Here is a 25,743-nt window from a genome sequence, read left to right on the forward strand (position 1 = left end):
TTGACGGTATAAATAATGCACCAGGAAGCTGGCGGACTGCTGGTGAGGTGCGATTGTAGCGGGGATGCGTGGGAAGGGGTTGCCTGGGGCAAAGAGGCAGTGGGGCTGGGATGGACCCATTGCAGCTGGGCACTCGGTGCCCCTACAGCTGGATGACAACTGCTCTGCACATCTGCACATCCACCACTCAACACAGCTGGACAGCAACGGCCCAACACAGATGGACACCCCAGCACCCACCGCAATGAGACAGCTGCCAGTCACAGCTGGATGGACATCCATTGCACCACAGCTGGGTACCCACTGCCCATCACAAACTGCCCCCCAAGACCCTAGATTTTCCACCAACATGTCACCAATCCCACTGTCATCCCAGCACACTGACACAGCTCAGGACAAGGCACAGGGTACAGGAGGACTGCGGCGGCTTCAGCATGGCTCTCCTCCAGGGAAAAAGAGGCCCAGGGTGACGCTGAGGGGCACTGTGGAGTTGTGGGCAATGATTGCTCCTGATGCCCCGGCCCTTGCACAGAGCCTTCCCCAGGGAGCCAAGAAATCTGCACTTCAAAATCAATAGGCCGTGGCAGCCTGAGTCACGGTGCTGCAGCAGCACAGGGCTGTCCCCTGGGGCCAGAATGAAGCAACTTAAATGCAGCTTTCAAGAGGCAGCGGGGACTCCTTTGTAATTTTTTTTTTTATAAAAAGGAAACTTTCCGAACCAAAGGGAGGAAGGACGGGCTGTCCCTCCAGGCTGCCAGGGATGGCACCAATGGGGGAGGATGGCATGCAGGGAGAGACGGGCGCTGAGGAGCTTGGGAGCACCAAGTGCAGAGCCAATGGCTGGGGCCAGATCCACTGCCTCGACCACAGCCCCCAGCACAAACCAACAAAACCCAGGCCCCTGTATGAGACCCCACAATGCCCACCAGCACCAGCTTGCGCTCACCAGTGGCCCCACCAGCATCCCTGCTGCTACGCATCACCAGGCCTTATCCTCACCCGACCTCTGCCACGTGCCAGGGAGCCCGGCTGAGCCACACACCAGGGTCACTCCCATTGCCCCCAAGCCACCCCCCACAGCTGTAGCCACAGGGACAGCAGCAGGGAGGTGGCACCGGCACTGCAGGGGCAGCACAGGGCTCAGCATCAGCAGCCCTGCGCCAGCCACACGCCCACCCCTAGCTCTGCTCAAATCCCTGCTGGTGCCGTTTTCATGGAGCCTTAATTGAAATCCATTCTCCCAGCTCCAGGGTGATGTTAAACAGGTAATTTTCAGTAATCACACCGGCTGGAAGGAGTTACTGCCAACATGCCGAAGCTGCCGCACGGCACGGGACTGGAGGGCACACACAGGTCATGGAGGGGGAGGCGGAGATGGGGATGGTGCTGGCACTGCATGGGACAGACACAATCCTGCCTGGCCCTGTCCATGTCCACACAACTTCTACCAGCCCCTCGCTCCCTTCCCAAGGGTGGGGAGCACCGGAAGCCCAATTGGGCTGCAGGAGGGGACTGGCAGCTCTGTGCACCTTAAAGCATCATTAACTAATGAGTAGACACTTTTACCTGGCCTCCTACCATCCAGCTGTGGGCATCGCTGGGGAGCAGTGGGGAGCTCCCCATGTACACAGCAGCACCCATACTTGTGCATGCAGAGAGCATTGCTGCAGGGCCATAACTCGAGCTCCCAGACCACACACTGATACATCAGCCCTGGGGTCTGCACCAAACATGGCACCCACAGTGCCATCATTTGTCCCTGTCCACTCATCACCACAGACTGCTCTATGCCCGCCGCACAGCATGGGAATGCACAGCTGGGCTGCAGCAGAGGCATGCTGCTCTCAACGATCTCACAGCTCTGCAGGGCACAGGCAGGGCTCAAGGATCGCTCCCCAGTATCCCCAGTGTCACCACAACAGCACATACTGCAGGGAATTGGTTTGGGAGCTGGGGTGTGAGGGCTCAGTGAGAGAATCACAGAGCGTGTGAACGCTGGAGTGAAGAGAGCCAGAAGAAGAGCTGCTGCCGAGCAGCACGGAGCTGTGAGGAGCACGCCATAAACAGCCCAGCTGCAATGCAGGAGCCGGGCAGGTGCTGCTTTGTGCACGCCAGCAGCAGTGGAACAAGACCTCCATGGGCCTCAGTGAGGAGGCGGTGCAAGCTGGGCCTCCGACAGCCACATCTGGAAGGGATCAGCCGGCGGCTGCTTCTGCTGCTGAGAGCTGGCCCCAGTGTCGAGCCCCACGCCAGGCCGGGGCCACAGGCATGCGGAACACATGGCTGCAAGAGGCGAGCACACAGGCACAGGCTCGCACACTGCACATGGATGCATACAGATGCACAAGGGTACGTGATGCACATGGATGCTGATGGGGCACATGCATGCATGCACACCAGAGCCAGTGCGGAGCAGCCAGCTGCAGGCACGATGCTCAGAATGGCAGCACTCACTATGGCTGCACGCTGACCCCATCCTGCTCATTCTCCAGCTGTTTGGGGCCCATGCACAGCACAGCGCTGGGATCCCAGCAGCTCGCAGCACCCCAGTCCTCACAATAGGGACAGTTGTCACCACACAGCATGGTGACCTTGCTGGCAGGGCCCAAGGAGAGGCCGCTCCCCATAGCCCTGCACTCCCCTGGACACGCAGCTCGCACTGAGCACAGCACCCATCCGTTACAGAGCCACAGCAGCAGGCTGCGCGGGGATGGTGCTGCATCCCTGCCTTCCCATTTTTCAGGCTGATTGCTCCTGTCGCTGCAGAGCCCAGTGTTAAACACCTCATTTTCTACTCCCATATTGAGTTGGAAAATACTATTAACATTTCATTACAGCTTAAAGATCCCTCTCAGCCTGGCATGAGAGCTGACCTGTTGGCAGCACTGCTCCTTGCCCGGGCACGATGTGCTGTCCTGCACATGTCCTTGCTGCAGGGTGGGACAGCGATCAGGCAGAGGTGGCTGTTGGTGCAGCACACAAGCTTGGTAACTGGCCCAGCACAGAGCACCCCTCTGGAGCAATGGGACAAAGCAGGGACAGAGCAACAGAGCAGCAGCATCCGAACAGAGCACAAGCAGGTTTTGAATCCCAGCCTCCTTTCCTTGCCTGCAGGAGCCTGGTCCAGCAGTAATGCAGACCGGCCATTAAACATCAGCAAATCCATTCTTTAACGCACTCCCTACAGTGCTTTGAAGACTTGTGAAAGGCACCCTTAGCTGACCTGCATTGCAAAGAGGATGCAGAGCAGGTTTATGGTGAGTGTTCAGCAGGAGGGGCAGCAGTCCCTGAGACACAAAGTGCACTAATAGAGCATGCTGGCAGCAACAGGAGCAATGTGGAAGCTAACACACACACACAGCCTCAAGCATCACCATCCTACATGATGCACCCCACAGCTCCTGCCTGCCACATGCTGAGCACAGTCACATTCATGGGCATCGCCTTTGCTGGGTCACAAAGTGGGGCCCTGCAGGCACAGGAGAATAGAGAGATCTGGTGACACTCGGGCTCACTGATCCATAGATGCAATCATGGCCTTTCCCAGTGCCTGCAAGGGGAAGGGAAGGGTTAAAGGCAGAGCAGCCAGAGCAGGAGAGCCAGACGCCAGGCTGGCTACGGGAAACCACACGGCGGCTGTGAAGGGGGAGATGGGGCTGCATGCAGCACCCGGTCCCATGGCACTGCTGCAACCCCGAGAACTTTATGGTATTGCCAGGACCCTGAGCTCTTGGTGGCATTGCCAGGACGCCAAGCCACTGGTGCCCAGCCTGGTCCGGGCCATGCCCAGAGTTTTCCCCCACCACTGAGCACCGGGCTGTGGGGAGCACGGTGGCACAGTACGAGGTCCCCGCGAGGGAAGCACCCTGAGAGCCCCAACACAAGAGGCTGCCTGCCTGCAGCAAAGGACTAATTGGTGCAGCCCTGAATTCACCCGGTGTGACATGAGGAAATCCAGGCCAGCACGGGAGCCCGGGACTGGGAGCCTGCATTCCCTGCTGCCCAGACCCTGCAGTCGGCCCCAAAACGGGAGCAGGAAGGGAGGGTTTGTGCCGGCAGCTTTGGCCTGGCCAGAGAGAGATGCAAGAAAATGTAAAATAAATACATGTCACCCCGAGCTGAGTAATAATCCCCCTCTGGAAGGAAACTTGGCGCACGCCGGCGTGCTCCCGGCTGCCAAGTCCCTGCTCGGAGCAAGGCTTCACACGCAGTTATAAACCCTGAAAAGAAGTTTATAAGGGAAGCACTGACACCTTGTTAAGCATTGCAGCAGTGGGAGCCAACTTCATCCCCTGTGCTGGGGGTGGGCATCTCCCCATGGTCCGTAACACATACAGAGGGCAGCATCCCACGTGGCTATCCCTGCAGCACTCAGGGGATATGCAACAGCAGGAGCCGCAAGCAGCAGCCATGGATGGGGAAGTTTCCTGTGTTGCTGGAGGGATGGGGGGAACTGGGCTGTTCTGGCAGTCGCCGGCCACGCGCACCCTGTGCACTGCACCAGAATTGGATTTGCAGCTGCCCTGCCTTTTACTGCATGGAAATTGAATTGTAAAATGTCAAAGACATTTCCTAACTGCGCCATATTAGCCTGGTTTTATTAAATACTGTTATCAGAGGAGATTATTAATGCAATCAAATGCAGGCAAAAAAAAAAAAAAAAAAAAGCAGAATTAACTGGCCACCTCTCAGGATGCATCAGAGGACACGTGATGACACATGTCCTGACACGGCTCTGTGGGGACCCCACGTGCCCCAAAGGGTCCAGTTTCTGCCTCCTGCCTCCGGCTTCCACCTGCTGACCCCTTCACATGGTGAAGCAGCAGGTGAAGCTGTGTTATGCCTGGAGGTGCCCAGTGCCCCGGGAATGCAGTGCCCATTGTGGGGCAGCCTCAGAGTGTTTGCTGAGCTGCAGTTGCCTCCTGGTCCCAACATCCACCCATGCTGCTTACTGCCCCATGCACCAACCTGCACAGAGCTGCCCAGCTCCTACACCAGCTGCTTCACTCATGGTCCCACCAGTGCCACACAGGACACGGTGCGGAGTGCAGGTAGCAACACAGTCATGCTGCTGTCCAGGGCAGAGGCATCCTGAGAGATGCTTGTGCCCCATGGCAGTGGGGTTAAGCTGGGCTGGGCCCCGTGGCAGAGAGTTGTGTGAGGTGCTGAGCCTCTTGTCTGTCTCCTGAGCCTGGCTCCAGGTGTCCTGGAGAAAGGGACCCAGAGCACATGGGGACATGAGCCAGGACAACTGTGCCACACAACCTGCTGCATGTAGAAGTGATTCACAGAACCCCCAGCAGGTGGGAGAAACTGGGGCAGAGGGGTCCATCCCGCAGGTCAAGGCAGGGGCCCTACAGAAGCCATTTCCAAAGCGGGTGAGCCAACTGTGGCAGCAGTATCTCAAAGACAGAGCCCACCTGTCCAAAATACCAATGCTGAGGGTCCCCTGCAGCAACACAACAAAACCCATCTCCTGGTGCCCAGCGCCCCAGGACAGATCCAGCTGGGGACACCTCGGGCCCCCATCCCACCCCACAGTGCCCAAGCTGCGGACAGAAGCGAAAACGCCAAGTCATGACAATTCTTCGAGGTAGCACCAGGGAGGAGGGGACAGGGAGGGAAACAGTTTGCTGCCAAATCCCTGCATCTGATTTGCGTAACTTTCAGACAACCTCATCAATTATGGATGCCCGGGAAGCGAGCGCGGTGCGCGCTGCGGCCGGCATGGGCCCCACAAACTCTTACTCCACTCTGCTAAATTGGGCCCCACGTCACCATGGTAACCCGTGTTAATTCACGCAGGGATTTTTAAAATCTCATTTATTAAACCCCCACATGAATAGGATATTATCCAGATAACAGAGCTAGAGTTACAAATCTTCCTGGTGCCAAAGAGTGCAGGGAGTGCCCAAGGTGAGCAAGGAAGCTGCACATAGAGGGGATGGTGATATGGGACACCCCGGTGCTGCTCTGCATCCCCCAGCCCTGATGCAGGGCTGCTCGCGTGTCCCCACACCAGGAGCACGGCACTACAGGTTGGGTTCTGTGAGGAGCAGGAGTCACAGCACGAGAGGCTCTGGCACAGCTGGAGGCATGCAGCTCAGTTAGGCATGGGACAGGAGGGGGTTTGACCTCATGGGATGTCCCTTGTCCCCTTCCTGTAAGCCCAGCACACAGAGCACTGCCAGTCCCCACAGCCACCCCAGCCCATGGGCTCTGCAGTGGAAGATGCAGCAGGGCTGTGGAGAGATGAATGCGATGCAGGAGGAGGTGGTAGCACTCTGGCACCACTGCCTGTTGCCACAGCAACGCCAGCTGGGCACCCAGGCCGTGGGGTTTGAGAGGGGAGTGTGGGGACAGTGCCGTGGGCCACACACAGTCCCATCATCACACACCACTCTGAGGCCATAGAATCAGCAGCACCTGAAGTGGGTTGGGATGAATGAAGCTCACAGCTGGAGCTTGTTCTCTCCCCACACAGGCCCTCAGCATTGACAGCACCTGGGCAACACCGGGGACATGTGTGACACCACAATCGTCCTATGTGGCATCTGGACATAAGGAACACCATGCCAACAGCTCAGGACACAGGATCACAACCACTACCCTGCATGGCACCGAGGGGACATGAGGGCCAGCCCTGCTCAGCACCAGGACATAGAGAGCACAATGCCCTGCTCAAGTAGAAACCCCAGTATACAAAAGGGAAAGCACACGAACCTACATGGCACTGGGACCATGGGGTGCCCACATTTAGGGCACGCTGGGAGGGAAGGATGCAGGGCTCAGTGGCAGTGGGGCCGTGTGCTGTGGTCCCGTACTCAGGGACAGCCCCTGGCCCCGCACACCAGGCCAGAAACCTGCGGCTGCATCAGCACCATGAATAATTCAGTCCCGAGTGAAACGCCTCAACAGAGCCATGCACACCGACAGAGACTCCGGGAGCTGCACACACGTACGCAGCAAGACACGGCTACACCCCCGCAGCCCCGTGCACAGACACACAGATCGGTGTGCACGCACCGAGGTGTGCAAAGCCCTGATGCAGAGCTGCACGCAGGGAGAAACCCGTGGAGATGCATCCAAACACCCCCACACAGAGAAACACCAACACAGACGCATCCCAACACACATATGCCAGGGCACACACCGGCACGCAAACACAGACATGCACCCAAACACGGGCACATATGCACACCCCAACACGCACGTACACGAGCACAGCTGCACACACGTAGGCACACGCAGCTGTGTGCAAGCACCGGCAGTCCTGGTGCATACACACACACACGCTGTCCATGCACACACACGCATGGTCTATGCAGACACACACTGTACACAGATGCTCAGACGCCCCCAGCCCTACCCTGTGGCCGCAGCCCCTCGTCCCTCCCGATCCCCCCGCGGGCTGCTTCCGAGCACAGGACAAGGGCAGCCCGGCCGCTGCCTGCTTGCCTGCCCCGGGCGTATCGGAGCTGCTGCGGGGCCGTACCGGGACCGCACCGGGACCAGAGCGCACACGGCTCCTCGCAGCCCCGCGCAGCGCCCGGGGATGCTCCGCCGCCTGCAGCCCCCCATATCCCCCCACCTCCAGGCCGGGCCGTGCCCCCGGGGCGCCGCCGGGAATATCCCCTGGCCCCCGCCCGCGGTGCCGCGGTGCTGGCGATGGGCACGGCGCGACTCGGCCGGGCCCCCGGAGCAGCGGGTGGGTGCCAGTGCCCGGGGAGGAGGGGGGATGCCCGCGGTGCCGTCGCCCCCGCCCGGCCCGGCCCGGCCCCGCGTCGCGGCACTCACTGGCTTTGCCGGGTTTGGGCCTCTGCAGCAGCTTCTGCACGGCCGCGATGTCCTCCGCCTTCACCGCCTGCACCAGCTCCTGGTCCTTGCCCATGGCTCCGCGGCGCCGGAGCTGCCGGCTGCGGGCTCACGGCCCGAGCATCCTCCGCGGCGCGGCGAGGGGCGGCTCGGCTCGGCTCCGCACGGCGCGACGCGGCGCGGGCCCCCCCTCCCAGTCCGCTCCGGAGGCGGGGGCGGCGGGCGCCCGGGGCGGGGCGGGGCGCGGTGGGGCGGGGGGCACCGGGAGTCGCACCGGGGCGACCCCGGGGGCGATGCGAGAGGAGAGGGGGGAGCCCCGGGAGGGGCCGCAAGGAGGAGCGGGGCCGCCCCGAGCGCGCGGGGAGGGGTCTGGCTGCACGGGGGGAGGAAAAGGAGAAGGAGGAGGAGGGGGAAAAGGAGGAGGAGGGGGAGGAAGAAGGCGCGGGGGGGCCACCCCGGTGCCTGCGGGCGGGGCGCGGGGATCCCCTCCCCGGAGCTGGGGAAGGTGCCGAGTCCGGGGGAGGTGGCAGCAATCAGTGCCCCCGGAGCGGGGCGAACCCGCCGCTCTGCCCGGCGACAGCCCCCCACCCGCCTAGGGCCTGTCCCGGCTCTGCCCGACCGCTGCAGTCACCGCCGCCGGCCCCCGGGTGGCTGATAGCGGAACCGGGCTGAGCAGCTTTCCCGTTTCGTTAAATAAAGCCCTGATTGCTGCCTAATTTTCCACTGCCGTGGACGCAGTAGCTGGTGACATATGTCTCCGTGCAATTTTTTGTGGCCTAAATGATCGGGACATGGAAGGTGATACCTGGCTATATGAAGATGCTGCAAACAGGCTCGGAAATGGGGTGATGATGGATGGCCCCATCAATGTGCCAGCAGTGTCCGGTCAGAGCTGAACACAGCACAGAATCACACTCAAATTTCTCTCTCTTGGGTGAGTTACTGCCTAAAAGCCTCACTAAGGGCCCAGCTCTGGCAAAATAACCTATATACAAACTTATTTATACATACATAAATATTTATGTTTATATATATAAAGCACCCATCACCTTATTTATAAACATTTTCTGGAAGCACACTGACAGAAGGGATAACCAATCTGCAGACCCCAAAAGGCTGGCACCCCACTGACATGCACAGGTCACAGCAGGACAGCAGGGGTGAGCAGCTGCAGGATATCCCAGAGAGCAACATATGGGGACAGACAGCTGCAGGACATGGAGAGGTGCATGGAGCAGAAGAAAGGATGTGGAGTGCAAAGCAACATCCAAATATAAACACAGCTCCCCTGCCACTGCCATGCCCCTGCCCACCCCAGGCCTGTCCATACCCTCAGGCTGCAGCCTAAGGACACCTTCTGCAGCCCCTGGCTCTCCCTGCAGCCCCCTGCTCTGGGTGACCCCCCACCAGGGTGCTTCTCTTTTCCCCACCCCCACTTTCCAATCCAGGACATTTAGGTTTCCAGCACAAAACGCTGCCTAATCTGTCCTCTAATCCAACAGGCTGGCACTGCATGGCTGTGTGGGGACCTGAACTGCTGCGGGGTTCCTGGGCTGGGAGCTGCCACCGTGCAAGGACATAACCGTGTCTTCTCCACGAAGACCTCTTTGTACCCACAGCCCTCTGCAGTGAAGCTCTCCTATCCACAGCCTCCAAGACACCAGGATTCCTGCAGCTAGAACCAAGCAGCAAAGCTGTGCACCCCTCCTGCCCCTCTGAGCCACACTGCAGCAGCAGCCTCGGACAACTTCGTATCCCTGCAGCTCCCTCCAGGCTCTTGCCAAGTCTGTTTGGTCCTTGCAGAATAGAAATCCATGCAGTGAACCATCTGCATCCCTGCTCCGTGCACAGAGAGCTGCAATCAGTGCCCTGCACTCAGGGAGCTGTGGGTTTGGGGGTACATGGGACCCGCCCCCCCACTACACAGAGCCCCTAGATGCAGCACTGCTGCAGGAGGGTGGCACATCACAGTGAGCACTGCCAGCACAGGAGGCTCCAGGCACTGGCTGAGAGGGAGGAAGGGAGAGATGAAAGGCTTTGGGAAGAGCTCGGTGCAGGAAGTGAGTGCTGCTCTCTTCCCTCCCAGCCATCAGGGAGACAGTGGCGGCTGCTGCTGCTGAAAGCAGCCATGGAGATGTGGAGCAGGTGCTGGGGGACGCTGCCAGGCCTTCATACCGAGGCACACTGAGGCATGGAAAAGCCCAGAGCAGCCCTCACCTTGCTGCCTCTGCCCCCAGCATCACTTTCACTGTGCTGGGTGATGTACTGCAGGGAGATGGCCAGCCACAGGAGCCCAGCTACACTGTGGGACAGTGGCTGCCCCCTCTCTGCCTGTAGTAGATGTTTCAACCAAACTCACCAGCTTCAGTCCCTGCCCCAAGCAGCTGAGACCTCCTCGAGGAGCAGGGGTCCCCACAGGATGAGACAGGGATGATCTGTTCCTCCCAGCCCCACTTCCTCTATGCAGGCAGGGAGGGAGCACAGCTGCAGCCCCCCCATCACTCAGCAGCATCTACGAAAATACTTTATTGGGAAGTGGGGCACACCAGGGCACTGTGTGCAGTACAAAACAAACCACAGTCATGCCTTGAACAGAAGAAGGGTGCAAGCCAGCAAACAGACCATTCCCATGGCCCCCACTGCCCAGTCCATGGGGAAACACAGCCCCTAAGGTGCCTTGGGCTGGGCATTGAGGCGGATGATGGCACGGTAATCCCGGACTAGGTCCCGCAGAGGGTCCAGGTAGGGGTTGACATTCTCCTCCATCCACTCCTCCACTGTGTCAGGGAAGTAGATACTCTCCAGGCGGGCATGCAGGTCCCGGACAAAGCTTTCCCACTCTTCATGGAGCCTGGGGTGGGGAGAGCAGAGTGGAAACACGCCACAGAGACAAACCGGGACCCTCTCCCAGCCCCCTGCAGGGCTGGGGGTGTTCCAAGCCCCCACACATACTTGAGCATCTTGCTGCCAAAGCTCTCCATGTTGCGAGGGTTGCCAAACTGGTGCTTGCGGTGGTAGGGGCTGAACCAGCCCTTGATGGCACTGAAGAGGCACAAGGGGATAGGAATGCAAGGGACCGCACCAGGCCCCATGGGCCCCTTCTGCTGCAGGGATGCTCATAACCAGAGCCTTCCCCTGTGTTACCTTTCTTCCTCCAGCATTTTGGTGATGCTCTCCTTCAGCTGTCTGTTCACCTGCTCCACCATGTGATAGATTTCTGCCCCAGGGAACGCTCCCCTTCCCTCACTGCAGGGAAAGCATGAAGAAGGGAGATCCCAGGACGGGTGGTGAACCCAGCATCCGATCCCTCCATGTACTCTTCCTGCCTGGCCACGCACCATGTGCTCTGCTCCAGCTGCATGCTGTGGAAGCCCAACACCTCCAGCACCTTTCTCCGCGTCTCTTCCGTGAATCCCCCTGGAGATGGCCATGCCAAAACAGAGGGGTGAAGCCTCCAAGGATGCTGCAGTGTGGAAAGAGGGGGAAGAGGGAGCTCACCGTTCACCAGGGTCTGGAGGCATATCGCCAAGGAAGGAATGCCAACAGGCAGCAGCTCACACAGCACTGAGTAGTGGTCATACCTGCAGGATGGGAACGCAGTGCCAGGGCCTCACATGGGGTCACGTAGGGGATGGCATGCATGTATTGTGGCCCTCACCTCTGCCATCCGGTGAGGACAATGCCCTGGAAGCGCAGCGGGGCGAAGCGTGGCATGGCCTCACGCACCCGCAGCCAGCTGAGCTGGTTCTTCAGGTGAGAGCTGAGTGGGGGCCAGCTCTGTGTAGGGCCCGTGGTGCCCTTGAAGGCACTGGCAAACCACACAGCCTCAAAGCCGCTCTCCAGGTACTTGGTGATGAACTGCCCTGCAGCAGCGGGGAACAGGGTGGTAGGCACAGCTTGGACGGGGACAGATCACAGTGGCAGCATCACCAGCCCCAGGACTGTCCCCTCTTGTTGAGCAGCCCTGGGGTCCTGGCATGGCACCTTACCAATCTGCTCTGCGTCAAAGTCAGGTGCATAGAACCACACCACAGGTGAGACATGCTTTGCTATCCCAGACTCTGTAGGGCAGGAACAGTGACATGAACACTGGGCACCACTCACATCTCCACCACAATGACAAGACATTGTCCCCATCTCCATCCCCAGCCCCTCACCCTGCAGGGCTCCCACACTGATCTTCCTCAGCATGTCGTCCCACATGAGCACCCGCAGTCCCCGGTACTGTGTGGAGATGAAGTCCAGCACCTCCTTGATGTGGTTCAGGTATATGGTTCCTGTGTCACCCTTGTTGCGGCTCATCCAATTCCTGGAGTCCTTTCCCTCCCCAAGGTGGAAGACCTGCATGTGGGGCTGGGGATGCTCAGCACGCCTGGCACCAGGCAATGTCTGGGTCTCATATAACCCCCTGCCCACCTCATCTGCACCAATGTGGATCCACGAGGAGCGCCTGTGCTTCTCCATCACCTGTGATAGGATGACCTTGAGCAATGCCAGGGTGTCCGGGACATGGGGGTTGAAGCTGTTGGGGAAGCGCTCCACCTCCCGCAGGTGCTGATACTTGGTGTGTTTGAGGATGAACTGTGTGGGGAGGAAAACCACCATGGGGGGGAGCAGGACAAGAACCAGGGCTCCATCCCCAAGACAGGTGCTGGGGACTCGGGACACAGCCCCAAGCCACTTTGTGCTGTGGCTGCCCCAACCCTGGAAGTGTCTCCACTACTCGGGGTCCCCATCCCACCCCTCAGCCCCCCCTCAAGCACTCCTGGCCCCTACCTCCACATGACCGAAGGTCTGCACCAGGGGAACCACCTCCAGCTTGTGGAGCTCTGCCAGCTGCTGGATCCACTCAACGTCCTCCTCACTGGGGAGGGCAGGGACAGCCTCAATGGGGGCAAGAGTGTATGGGAACATTCCCTCCTTCTGCAGCACCCTGCCCTGCCTTGCCCCAGATGCCCTGCTCCACCCCACACCTCCTGGATTTCCATGCCTGAACTAAAGACCCAAATATTGACACCGTACAGCAGGAAATAGGCAGGAATGCAGCTCCAGCACGACTATCTTGGGCACAGCCCACGCAAGTCACACCCAGCACTACCACCAGTGGTGCTGCCATCTCCCCACCAGCACCAGCCCCGCTCACCTGTAAGCATAGGGGGACTTCAGGACCTCCAGCTCCCCCTTGAAGGGGAACATATCCTCGTATTCAATCAGGATCCCATTGGCTCCCAGCTGGGACAGGAGTGGGAACAGCTGTGGGATGGCAAAGTGAGCTCAGCAAGCAGGCACAGCCTGGTCAGTCTGACCCCAGGACTGCCCAGTCCCCAGGCACCCTCACCTGCTCCAGATAGGAGACCCTGGGAGCAGCTCCCTTCAGGTCCAGGTGGACGAGCCTCATCTCGGTGGCACTGAGGTCTTTGGGGAACTGCTGCTTAGGTCCCTGCCTTGGGGCCGTGATCTTTGCAGGTTGGACCTCCACAGCCTGGCTTTGGGGGCCAGAGTCCTGCGCATCCCCCCAGAATGTGCTGTCCTTGCTGATGTGCTTGTGAAGCTGCAGGGTTAAGCTGCATGGGGCAGAGTAGAGCCGGGGAGGCACAGAGGTATATCCCCAGCACCAAGCCCCCACAGGACTGGGACACCATTTTGTGTCCCACTCCTGCTCCCACCTCACCTGTCACGGAAGAGGAACTTGATGCCAGCCAAGGCCACAAGGAGCAGCACAACAATGCGCAGCAGGTTCAGCTTGTGGCTCCGCTGGAAGGCCATCGCTGCATGCACACACAAGAGGTTTGGTCATGCCACAACACCCAGGCTGGGCAGCCATAGAGAGACCCCAAGCACAGGGCACATAGAGAAAAGGGACAGGGGGACACCCCTTCAGCCACCCTGGTCCTCATCAGGGCCATACTTGGAGCCATCCCATGTCCCTCCTACCTTGTGCGCCCCAGTGCCTTTGTCTCTGCCTGTGAGCACAGCCTCCTTATGCTCCACCAATGCAAACAAGGCAGCAGCAGTGAGGCAGGTCCTGTTACTGTGTGCTCCTGTGCCACCGCTGAGAGTGATGGGATCAGGGCTGCATCACGGGGCAGGCATGGCACCTCCAGGACCTGTGCTCAGCTTCTGAGCGAGGCAGGAGCAAACACCCTCAGGTCTGAGCCCGGTGGGAGGAGCAGTGCTTTCCTCACAGAAGGCAGAAGGTTGACAGCACAACCACCTTGTGCTGTCCAGGGTCTGCAGGACGCACTGCGGAGTGGGAGAGATATGGTGGATTAAACCGATGTTGGATCTCTCATGAGACATGTAGGACACGAGAGGTACAGGGAAGAGTTCCTTCCAAAGAGCTGTCACCATTAAGATTCATAAAAATGCATTTTATGTCTTTCCATGCCCTCTCCCCAGACCACTTGGAAGAACTCCTGAGATGGTGATCCACTAAACCCTGTGAAAATGATCCCAAAGAAAAGGCAGCCTTTGCGATGCAGGAAACAGCAGGTTCCCCTTGCCCGGCCCCCTCTGTGTTCACAGAGAGGAACAGCACAGTGCTTGGACCCACGGCACAGTGCTTGGACCCACGGCACAGTGCTTGGACCCACGGCACAGTGCTTGGACCCCACGGTGCCACCTCCTCACTCTGGAGGATGCTGCCAGCTCTGACACAGAGTCACATCGGTTCCCATATAGCTGGCATTGCATGAACCACTCTAGGACCCACATACACCTGCAGCTCCAATGCACTTCCTTGGGGAAGCAGAGCACATCCCATGCACCCATTCCTGCACATAACCATCAGACCCCCCAGCAGTGAGGCAGCTGCAAGTGGCCCCTTTTAGGGTTAAATTCAGCACTGACTGCATTTGGAAACTGAAAAAAAAAAAAAAAAAAAAAAAAAAGATTTTGGTCGCTGCTGCTGCAGAGCCGCTCAGCTGACTGTGAGGTTTTGTTTGTGCTGCCAGAACGGTGGCACCAGGGGAGAGCTGCTGCGATCCGCCCAGCGCCGTGGGCTCCGAATTAGCCCTTTTCTAGATGCAACCCTAATCCCTGCCGACACCTCCTCCCGCACAGCACAGCGCAGGGCAGCGCTGCACCCGGACCCAGCGTATCCCGCAGGGCAGCACGGGGTGCGCTGTGCCCAGAGCACGAGGCCCTGGCACAGGGCAGGGCAGGGCAGCAACGTGCGGGTGTGTGCTGAGCATCCTTGAGCCCGTCGCCGCAGGTTGTGCCCTGCGCTCGTGTGATGTGCCTCGTGTGTGGCATGGATGCGTTTTGTGATGCTCCTGGTGTGCCACAGGGGACAACGGCGGCACTCGCTCTGTGCCATCCCATCCCTGCACCATTTCCATCCCGCCTGGCGATGGATGCTCCCGGCAGCGATGCGTCAGCCCTCGTGGGAGGAGCAGTGCGGGTGCGGGAGGGCATGGGGCTCTGAGACCCCGCGGTACGGGGAGCTCAGCACCTCTTGGCCGCAGGAAGGCCGTTAATAGACCAAGTGCTAATTGCACTGCCATGGCAACACAGCTCCTGATCAGAGCGCGTATAAATATTTGGACAGAGGCTGTCAGTTCGCCAAGACTGGGCGTTTATAATATACGTTATCTAACTCGAATTGAGCGCAGGTTGTCCGGATCAGATCCTGCTGGTGCCGGACAGCAGCACCGAGGGCAGCCGCGGCTCCCGCGCATGGCTGCGCGCACCTCGGGGCCACCTGCCGCGTACCGCACACCCGCAGCGCCCGGCCCCGCTCCTCGCTTACCTCCCGGAGCCGCGCAGCGCTGTACCCGGCCGTCCCGCCGCCGTTGCCATGCGAAGCCCACGCTGCCGCAGCGCGGCGGTGCGTGCGGGGGCGACGGCGCCGAGCCCAGCCCTCAGCCCCGCTCCCGGCGCATCCCCGCCTCAGCCCCGGTACCGCCGCGCCCGGTCCCGGTCCCCCCGAATCCCGCCGTGTCGGGAGATGGATGCACCGCCCGCCTCGGGGAACGGCTGCGCCTCCCGGTGCGGTGCCCACATGGCATCCCTGGTACCCACCGGACAGCCCCAGTCCCCGGAGCGCGCCCCTTACCGGTAGGTGCGGTACCGGGCGGGCAGCCCTCGGGCGCGAGCACGGCCGCGGGTACGAGCACTGCCCCACGGCCGCCGCTGCCGCCCTTAAAGGGCCCGACAGCACCGCTGCACCGGCACCGGCACGGCGGGGCCCGACTCCGCGCTGGCTCAGAGCCCTGCCGGCCCCGAGACGTGTGCCCCGTGTGTGCCCCGTGTGCTTCCTGCGTGCGCCCCGCGTGCCCCCACCCCGCATCCCGGTGCTCCGCATCCCCATACAGCCGCCACCCTCCCTCCATTCTGCTCGGTGCGACGAGGCCGTTTCCAGCACAGCGCCCCCTGGCGGCAGCGCTGAGCAGGTAACTCACTGCTGACTACACCCCGCAGTCCCGCCTCAACCCCCCCGCGCCCTGCGCATAGCGCTCACCGCTCGGCTCTCTGCGCATGCTCCTTCTTACGTCACCGATCGCGCGCCTGCGCCCTGAGGAAAAGTGCCCCGCGCTCGCGCAAAGCGGCCGCCGGCTGCCTGGCGCATGCGCAGAGCCTCCCGTGCCCTCCGCGCCGGCCGCCACCGGGCCGGGAGCCCTGAGCGGCTCCTCGCGGCGCCGCCGCCATGAACCCGGCACAGGGCACGGTGGGCAGCGATCCCGTCATTCTGGCCACCGCGGGGTACGACCACACGGTGCGCTTCTGGCAGGCGCACAGCGGCATCTGCACCCGCACCGTGCAGCACCAGGACTCCGTATCCTGCCACGGGGCGGGCGCGAGGGAGGGGACGTACCTGGGGAGGGGGGAGTCCGGTGTGACACGGGGTTAGGGTGTGACACGGGAGGGTCCCGGCTTGAGACAGGGGCCCGGTTTGGGTGGTCGTGGTGCTGCAGTGGGATCTCTGTGTGATGGGAGAGGGAGTGTTTGTGTGACAAGGGATTCCTGCTGTGGGGTCCCGCTGCTGCCCTTAGCACCGCCGGCAGCAGGTGAACGCCCTGGAGATCACGCCCGACCGCAGCATGATTGCGGCTGCAGGTGAGCCCCGGGGTGCTGGGGGTCACTGGTACCCCCCGCACCGCTGAGCCCCGTTTGCCGCCGCAGGGTACCAACACATCCGCATGTACGACCTCAACTCCAACAACCCCAACCCCGTCATCAACTACGACGGTGTGAGCAAGAATATCACCTCCGTCGGCTTCCACGAGGACGGCCGCTGGATGTACACGGGTGGGGAGGACTGCATGGCACGGATATGGGACCTCAGGTGAGGACAGGGCTTGCTGGAAGGGGACGATCCTCTGCAGGCTCATGTGGGCTCATTCAGTGTCTTCTTGTTGCAGGTCTCGTAACCTGCAGTGCCAGCGGATCTTCCAAGTGAATGCTCCCATTAACTGCGTCTGCCTGCACCCCAACCAGGTACGCATTTGTCACTGTCTTTCCTGGAAAACGTGATGCTCGCTAAATGCTTGGGAGTCTGAAGCATTACTGAGCCCATGGGAAGGCTGATGGTCTTGGTTGCGTGAACTCAGCTCTTGGTGGCTTTGCAGGATCAGCAGCAGCAGCTCCAGCTGCACGTCCATCTGCTCCCTTGCAGAGCGGCTGCTGCATGACCAGGCTTGGTGCAGGTAGAGTGTGTCCCTACCCCTGTCAGGGAGCAAACATCCCCGAGTAGGGCTGGCAGCCAGCAGATGTCCCTGGCTTGTGTCCGGCTCATTCTGCACGCGTGCTGCAGCCATGGGACTTTGCTGAGCTTGTTTGTGCTAATTAACCTGCTGGCTGTTGGACGGAGACAGCGCAGTGCCTCTCGTCCCACTCTCATCCCTTTGAGACCATCTCATGAATAAAACCAGATGTGATGGGAGGGCAGCAGGTGGCATGAGAGGGGATAGCACTGCCAGCAGAAAAAAGCAGAGGCCAAGAGCCCCATTTAGGTCTGTGGTGTCTTCAGGGTTTGCTGGAGATCCACCACTCAGTTCAGAAGCTGTCAGAGAGGTCGCTCAGGCTAAGGAAATGAAGCTAATGGGGGTGGTGGGGATGCATTAGTGGGCATGGTGGTGAAAATCGATGCGTATCATTGCAGTGTTTGTAATGCATGTGGTCCATTTTGTATCCATGGTACTGCAGGGTGGGAGCTGCAGACAAAGCAGCATAAGGTTGTTTTTTTTCTCAAAGCAAACCTTTTTAAAAAATGAATAATAGGAATGTTTCTTTGCTTTTGATTTTTATAAAAGCTCAGAATGCTGAGTTCTGCACTAAATGTGAGATTGGTCATTTGGAACGGACTTCAGCCAAATGTTGCTGCTGCAGCACCATAGGACTCAGAATGTGTTGCATTAAAACAAATATTGTACATAAATCATGCATGCAAAATAATCACTATGGCTGTGTTACTGAAGGAGCAATGGCTTGTGAACAGAACAGTTAGTTAGCCCAGAGGTGGCAGTATTTAATCAGATAACTCCGTCCTGTCTGTGCAATTCATGCTGCGGAGCTGATGACTCTCGGAGGGATTTCTCATGGCCTGGGTAAAGCCATGGCAATGTTAGAATTGTTCTTGCAACTGCTGCTAAGAGTGGAGTAGGAGATGCCCAGGAGATGCCTCTGCACTACACGGTCAGCTAAATATATCAAGGGATGATTGTCTTCCCCAGAAGCAAGCCGTTGGTCACAGGTACAGGATTAGCTGCACCTGATGACCTGATCTCCTCTAGGGATTCTGCTAAAATTATGGACAGTGTAAGTCTGTCGATAAAACGTCCTGGTTTTAATGGAGAGCTGCCAGCATTGTCTGCTGCTCTGAGCAGCAGGGATTGGAGCCAGAGCTGCTGCCCTTCAGCTGGCTCCTGGAGCAGGGGAGAGAGAGAAAAACCCACTTAGGCTTGTGTTCTTTAGTTATCTGTATGCTCTTGAGTGCTTCAGCTGTTTACTGGCCAAGCTACATCCTCATGCTCTCTGCTCAGACATGCTGTAAATCATTTGGCCTTTGCTGATGTTGTTTAGCTTCTGCTCCAAACAACAGTTCTGGAAACCAGGCACCTGTTCTCTGCAGTGGGGTTTATAAAATTAGCAAACGCTTCTGTTAAGTTAAACAGCCTTTTTGCACAGTGCAAGGTAAGACTGATGCCTGGTTTGCTGTCAGCGCATGGGAAGCTCAGCAGGCTGCAGTTTGCCTACGAGCAGGAGCTTTGAAACTATTCCCAGCAGCAAGCAGAGGCCCAGCTCTGCTATGGAGTAGTCCATTGGAAGGGGACCCCAGTGCTTTAAAGCAGAGCAGGGCTCTGGTGCTGGATGGGCTGATTCTGGACCTCGGCTCCAAGGCTGCTGTTTGGGAGGTTCTTCCCAGAGGGACACAGTCACTGTTTTCTTGCAGGCTGAGCTAATTGTGGGTGACCAGAGTGGGGCCATTCACATCTGGGACCTGAAAACAGACCACAATGAGCAGCTGATTCCAGAGCCTGAAGTCTCCGTGAACTCTGTGCACATTGACCCTGATGCCAGCTACATGGCAGCTGTTAACAGCTCGGTGAGCTTGGGCATGGGATGGGATTTACAGTTCTGGGTTGTTCTTGTGGGGCAGAGCAGCCAGTTTCCATGCACTACAGAGTTTTGCTCTGCTGTGATGGGACGCAGAGTCTGGGCTGCTTTTGGCTGAGGGCCACAAAGCCAGCCACAGACCTCGCATCTCCTCCCAGGGAAACTGCTACGTGTGGAACCTGACAGGTGGCATCGGAGAGGAGGTAACCCAGCTGATCCCCAAGACCAAAATCCCAGCGCACAACCGCTACGCCCTGCAGTGCAAATTCAGCCCCGACTCCACGTGAGTGTGCTCCTCCACCAGATCAGTTCAGCTTGAATCTCGTAAGGCAGATGATACGGGGTAAAGAAATCTGATTACTAAGTACACAGGGCTTCAGTTCATTATTGTTCCAGGCCTGCATTAATGAGGCCTTTAAATGTACAGCATGACTAATAAGATTACCTGTGCCTATCTTATCCTTGCAGGCTCTTGGCTACCTGTTCTGCAGATCAGACATGTAAGATCTGGAGGACTTCAAACTTCTCTTTGATGACAGAGCTGAGCATTAAGAGCAATAACCCAGGGGAAACCTCTCGTGGCTGGATGTGGGACTGTGCTTTCTCTGGAGACTCACAGTACATTGTCACAGGTGAGACCCTCCTTTCCTGCCTGCAGCCTGGTGGGGCAATGCTGGATGGTGACACAGGACCTAGCAGGTTCTCTTGGTGGAACACTGCCAAACCCTAGAGCACCCGTGTATGTAAGAAAAGAAGACTCCTCTGTTAGAGCACCCAGTCTCACGCCCACTGCACTGTATGAAATCCCTTCAGCTTTCAGCCTGTGCTATAATAGGAGGCAACAGATGCTCTGTTAAAACTGGAGAGATGATCCTCTTGTGCAGTTCATTTCACCTGGTAGACATGCTGCTTGCAGCATTTGCAGTACAATAGCTCTTTCAAAACGTTATAATTTCTCTCTGAATTACTGAAAATCCCAATACAGAAACACCAGGTTTCTTGCTCTGCACAGCTCCCTTGCCTGTCACCATCAATGCTCATAACTGTTGAATGAAGCAAGAGGACAGTATTTCTTCTAAGAAAAAAAAAAACAAAAAACTTGAAGTGTAACAATATCTCTCCCTCCTCTTTTCTCATTCTGTTCCAGCCTCTTCAGATAACTTGGCCAGACTGTGGTGTGTGGAGACTGGAGAGATCAAGAGAGAATACAGTGGGCACCAAAAAGCAGTCGTCTGTCTTGCTTTCAATGACAGCGTGTTGGGATAACGATTGTATTGGAACAAAAGGACCTCTGCTTGTTTTCCCTTGTCTGAAAACAGCCAGCACCCTCTCTGGACCCTGAGATGTGCTTATAGCCATCCCCATTCCCCTGGTGGAGAGGACTCACTCTGGCAGCTGCCTGGAGCAACACCAGACTTCAGCTTCAGGCAGACCATTACTGAAACGTGTTTGGCCTCCCAGGGAGGCTGCTGGGACAAAAGGGAATGGGAGGCACAGTGCCACTGAGGGGAGCTGGGTGCAGAGCAGCTGCTGGAGACATCCCTGCGGCTTCTGCTGTTGACAGCCTTGTGATTTTTGTGGAAAAAATCAGCCTTTCTAAATGATGGAATGGGCTGAACAGAGAGGAAAGGCGGCTGCTTTCTTGTTTTGCAGTCCCTTTATTCAAATATGTATTTCACAGACTTTCTTGGAGATCTGCTCTCTTAGAAAACCACCACCCCCAGCAAGTATAACAACCCAGTATTGAACAGGGCACGTGGCCACAAAACACAAGCTACTCCATGTGGTTCCTCTGTCTAGATCTACTGCCTACATACAAGATGCAGCCCTGGGTTGCAGTGGCAAATAAAGTTCTGTACCAACAGCGCTGAGCAGAGTTGCTTTACCTAAATTCTCCTGAACGGCAGCATGAAATCAGTAGGAAGCTTTTAGGCAGTGTTGTAGATGTTACCTTCCTTGCTGAAATCAGAGGCTTTTCAGGAATACAGTTCAAGTATGTAGAGCAGTGAGAGGGCATCTGTGGCTGCAGGGCTTAATCAGGAAGGTAATAGAAGCAGATAGACACACAAATATTGCTTGGAAAACATATGTCAATGCAAAGGTAGATCAACCGCTGCTTCCCTGGACCTGCCAAATGAGCGAGGACAAGAAACATGGTGAGAGGAATGCTTTTGCAGCCCTGTAGCTATGAGTCTCCAGAGAGCCAAACTCGTGGAATGCCTCAGGGAATGACCTTTCTCGTTAAAGCAGGAGAAAGGCCAGGGTGAGAGCTGCAGATTGCCTCTAGGGAAAGTGAAGGTGACAGGTGTTAAGCCAACAGCATCGCTGAGAGCCAGAGCCGTGCTGCTCAGGGAAGGGGCGCAGAGCCTCCAAGCAGCACTGCATCTCACTGCGGGTTGTGGGTGTGAGCCAGCAGTTCAGCAATGGCTGAACAATGGCCTGATTTTGAAGCAGAGGTCACCTGTCCCTGCCTTGGCAGCCCATTCACTTTTGTGCAGCACAGCCCTGCTCTTATTGAGGTCCTCAACCAAAGGTGCTTTCCTCTTCTGCAAAAGGAGATGCAGCTTACCATCTGCTCTCTGGACCCAGAAGATGGACGTCTGCTCACAGAGAGCTTGGATGGCCTCACCCAGGCCGTTGGGGTCCACTTGTTTCCCTGCCACAATGCCCAGGAACTCCCTGTAGTACTTGGTCTGGTTATTCCGGAGTAGCAGTTTGTCACCCTGGAAAAAAAAAAAAAAAAAAGCCCTGTTATGTCCCCCAAGCTCCTAATTGCTCCTTCAGCCCCAGCCCGGCTCCCACTTCCAACTCACCCAAAAAGTGCCTCACATTAAGCGAAAGCACTCATTAAGGAGCCCCAGTTTCTGGCAGCTGCTTCCGTCCCCATCCATCCCTTTTAGAACTCAGAGCTGGCAGTTCCTATGTTTCTCTGTCCCGGCTGGGTTGGGGCAGTCCTGGTCTGAGGAAAGGGAGCAGCTGGCAGGGGCACAAAGCAGGCATCTGGCTGCTTGAAACAGGAGCTCTGCCCCCTCCATGCATCCATTAGCAGTTTGCTCAGAGGGTCTGTATACGTGATCGACTCCAATTTTCTTCCCTGCACACTGCTAACAAAACCTTTTTGTTTCCTTTTCCCCAGAATTTTGAGCAGGTAACCAAATACAGTGGGATTGGGTTCTGTGAAAGTTCTGCTATTCACATCTGTGGGACATAGCCCCCTTCCCCAACCCGCAGCTCTGCTCTTTCTCACAGATGGGCTCTCAACAACACTGGGAGCTGTCTGCATCCTTCCTCAGAGCCCTGTGGGAATCAAAGCATTGCCCAAAAGGCACTGTCCTTGGCAGGGAGGGCAGTCAGCATGCCAGGGCTCTGTGCAAGTCCCCACTTCTGCCCAAGCAACTCGTGCTGCCCATCGCTCACCCTCTGCTCAGTTGCACTCAGCATCACCTGTGCGGTTTCACGGTCCTCAGGGTCCATTGTGCGCAGGTAGCAGGCATGCTGCTCTGCAGGTCTGTAGCACACGTAGCCCTGTGAGACAGATGTGTCTTACTACAGCAAGCAGTGCTGCCCAGGAGCATTATTTCCCCCCTAACAAAGCATCAACTGCTGTGGCCATGCTGTGCCCAGTGCATCCCGAGCAGACTGTGGCTGCTTATCTCCAATGTGATCCTGCAGCTCTGCACGGTGCTGGGGATGCAGACAGAACAGCAGCAGGTTGTGCTTTCCTGCTTTGCACCCAGACCCCAGCAGCAGGACGCGACGCAGCACACTCACATGCTGGCTGTCGTACAGCACAATGGCACTGCGGTTACTCCGTGAGGTGATGTAATAGGTGACAGTGCTCCTGGACACATCAACCGTGGCTGTTTGGTTCCTCGGCACGTCCTGCTCTCCGTGCAGTGTGATCCGGCTGAGCTGTGGTCCAGCCTGGCACAGAGAGAGGGCAGTGGTGCCATCAGATGTTCAGCACCCACATACACCATCCTGCATACCCACCCTGAATCTTTTGCTGTTCTATACTGCCTGGCAGAGTCCATTAGCAAATACAGCAACATGCTGGGAGCTGCGTGCTTAGCAAAATGCCAGCTTGGGTCTAGGTTTACAAATGAAGCGTGGAAGTTCCTCTAATTTAAGCAATGGTTCCTGGCAGCAATGCTGCAGGGTGAGCAGCAGCTGCTCAGCTTGCTGCTCGCAGCGCTCTGCAGGCTGCAGGAGCTGCCAGACACAGAGTGGGCTGTGGGCAGGAGGAAGCTCTCTGCCCTGGGTGAGATCCTTACCTGGGCAGAGCTGTGGGAGAAGCCAAGAATCCCCCCAACGCTGATGCCAACAGCTGCAAAAAGCAATGTGATGGACAAGATGATCCAGAATGTCCTGGGAGGGTTTGTGAATCGTGCTGCAAGCCTCCTGCCCTAGGAGCCAAGGAAAACAGGGAAAGAACAGGAATTAAAATTAAAGCTTCTGCCGCTTTTATCCTTCCCAAATTCAAAACACAATTCCTTGCTCACAAAAGAAATCACTGTGCAATCAGCTGGGGTTGCTTGAGAGCAGAACTGCAGTTTTGCAGCACAGCCCTGTGCTAAGGCTGCCTTCAGCCCCCAGGACGTGATTTAGGTCCTGCTGTGTGTTGTGCCATGCTGGCAAAACAGCATCCCAGCAGCCAGGAATGCACAGCACCCAAAAACCCTGCAGGAGGCTGGAGGAGGACGTGGCCACAGACAGAGTGATGCAAAGCAAGCAGTTACTTGAAGCAAAACAGCTTGGTGGTCATGCTAGCACTTCCCATGTCTTGGTATAAGAATCACTTTAATTTTTATATTTAAACCATTTAACTTAATGGCACACAAAATCATTTTTACAAAGCGGAAGAAATGTGCTTTCAGCAAACCACAACTGTGCTTTTAAAAAGAAAAGAAGTTTAAATACTCCGAAGAACAGAGAAATTCAGTCAATTTGCAGGGTTAGATTTGTTGCGGGCCCATATATGGGCTCTGCAGCCTCCATGCCTGCAACTGATCGTTCTCAGCACTGTGTGATTCCCAGATATATTCCACCAGGACAGCAGCGAGCAGTAATCAAGTTAGAGCTGTGCACAGCTGGAGGCTCATCAATCCAAATGCAATTGTGCCTCAAAGCCCACAGTAATGGGGAGATTCTCAACAGCCAGCAGATTTCCCCCAAGTGGGAAACCAGCGAATGAGCACAGGGGCAGGCAGACACTCAGCTCCCTGAGAAGAGGCATAGTTACTGAGCAAGCACTGAACGAGAGCCCTGTGTGATCCTTTAGGGACCAGGGATACTCACTGCAGAGACAGCGTCGCTGGGGCTGTTCCCACCCTCCATCCTCCACTTCAGATGACAACCTTGCTCCTGCAGCTCTGCGTCCTGCTGATGCACAGACTGGGCATGATCTTGAGCTCCAAACGTGCTCAGGAAACTTAAGCACACACCTGCAAAACGTGAATGCGCGATCCTTGTTGCCAAAGGAGTTCCAGCCAGGTGCTCTTCAGCTCAGACCTGCGAGGAGGATGAAACCTTAGAGCTGCAGCCAGGGGAGAGGAGGAAGGAGGGGGGACAGCCAGGGGTGCAGAGTTATACTGTCAGTGGTAGAGAAGCACTCTTCCTGCTTACCTTGTGAGCCAGCTGGAGGCATGCAGGTGGAACATAATTGAGGGCTTTGTGCAGGGCCTCCCTGCTGGCAGTCCCCAGTAGCAGGACTGGGTGAGTCTCATTAAGAGATAAAATGAATAGAGAAAAGTGGCAGCCTGCCCTTGTCATCAGTTATTTCTATATTTCAGCATGAACTCTGTGCTGCCAGATCCCCATGGGCTGAAGCCAACTGTTTATCCTGCAGACTGCTGCACTGCAAGCCTTGGCTGCACACACATTTGTGTTCCATATACGATTCTTTACTTGCCTTGATCCCAGACATGAGCTGCAAAGTCACCATCACATGAGCTGTGCTCATGCAAACACACTTCTGTGATGGGAAATACCTCACAAGAGCTCCCAGCTCAGATCAGTTTCCCTGGGCAGTTCAGAAACTCCTGTGAGAGGTTGGTATTTCTGAGCTGCCAGCCAGGAATACCTGGTCTAGTATTAAATGTGGACGTTGGCAGCCCTGCCTGAAGCAGGGCGGTTGGAGCTTGATGATCCTTGAGGTCCCTTTCAATCCAAGCCATTCTATGATTCTATGAATAACCAAAGCCAAGGAGGCAAGGGAAATCCCAACAGAACTCCTCCGTGTGGCACTGAACGGGATGACAGCTTTTGGACACCTTAAAAGCATGGCCCAGGGTGGGTCACAGTCAAGAGGACTTAGCCCTGAGCTTCTCACCACTGCAGCAACAGCCATGCACTCCCTTCTGCTCGTGCTTT

The 25,743-nt window shown here is 57.3% G+C and overlaps 4 protein-coding genes across 6 annotated transcripts in view; 1 reads left to right on the plus strand and 3 right to left on the minus strand.

Moving 5' to 3' along the window:
* CASKIN1 (CASK interacting protein 1) overlaps nt 1–7,920 on the minus strand; it is a 29,019-nt gene extending 21,099 nt beyond the window's left edge. Inside the window, 1 exon segment of the mRNA XM_042864750.1 lies at nt 7,798–7,920. Coding sequence (XP_042720684.1) covers nt 7,798–7,891 — 94 coding nt within the window. The 5' untranslated portion in view covers nt 7,892–7,920.
* A 2,406-nt stretch (nt 7,921–10,326) lies between these two features.
* LOC122176209 (hexosaminidase D-like) lies at nt 10,327–15,587 on the minus strand. The gene is made up of 15 exons (XM_042864551.1): nt 15,566–15,587; nt 13,750–14,058; nt 13,487–13,583; nt 13,154–13,379; nt 12,959–13,068; nt 12,592–12,679; nt 12,232–12,396; nt 11,973–12,156; nt 11,805–11,876; nt 11,474–11,678; nt 11,314–11,396; nt 11,154–11,232; nt 10,960–11,061; nt 10,768–10,857; nt 10,327–10,666 (listed from the first exon to the last, which is right to left on the minus strand). The coding sequence occupies exons 3-15, from the start codon at nt 13,579–13,581 to the stop codon at nt 10,483–10,485; spliced, it is 1,683 nt and encodes a 560-aa protein (XP_042720485.1). The 5' UTR covers nt 13,582–13,583; nt 13,750–14,058; nt 15,566–15,587; the 3' UTR covers nt 10,327–10,482.
* Nucleotides 15,588–16,416: 829 nt separating this feature from the next.
* Nucleotides 16,417–21,235, plus strand: MLST8 (MTOR associated protein, LST8 homolog). 3 transcript variants are annotated; one of them, XM_042864776.1, is made up of 8 exons: nt 16,417–16,591; nt 16,821–16,872; nt 16,939–17,101; nt 17,178–17,253; nt 19,208–19,360; nt 19,530–19,654; nt 19,840–20,003; nt 20,519–21,235. In XM_042864776.1, the coding sequence occupies exons 1-8, from the start codon at nt 16,463–16,465 to the stop codon at nt 20,635–20,637; spliced, it is 981 nt and encodes a 326-aa protein (XP_042720710.1). In that variant the 5' UTR covers nt 16,417–16,462; the 3' UTR covers nt 20,638–21,235. The 3 variants fall into 3 exon arrangements, with proteins under 3 accessions (XP_042720710.1, XP_042720712.1, XP_042720711.1); XM_042864778.1 differs by lacking the exon at nt 16,821–16,872 and having other exon boundaries at nt 16,459–16,518; XM_042864777.1 differs by lacking the exon at nt 16,821–16,872 and having other exon boundaries at nt 16,460–16,531.
* On the minus strand, nt 21,034–24,996 carry BRICD5 (BRICHOS domain containing 5). The gene is made up of 6 exons (XM_042864779.1): nt 24,670–24,996; nt 23,646–23,777; nt 23,143–23,295; nt 22,789–22,896; nt 21,941–22,094; nt 21,034–21,498 (listed from the first exon to the last, which is right to left on the minus strand). The coding sequence occupies exons 1-6, from the start codon at nt 24,706–24,708 to the stop codon at nt 21,404–21,406; spliced, it is 681 nt and encodes a 226-aa protein (XP_042720713.1). The 5' UTR covers nt 24,709–24,996; the 3' UTR covers nt 21,034–21,403.
* Nucleotides 24,997–25,743: the final 747 nt, after the last annotated feature.

Source organism: Lagopus leucura, unplaced genomic scaffold, assembly GCF_019238085.1.
Source record: "Lagopus leucura isolate 7727_CA_CO unplaced genomic scaffold, USGS_WTPT01 Super-Scaffold_760, whole genome shotgun sequence".
In the NCBI taxonomy this organism is placed as follows: domain Eukaryota; kingdom Metazoa; phylum Chordata; class Aves; order Galliformes; family Phasianidae; genus Lagopus; species Lagopus leucura.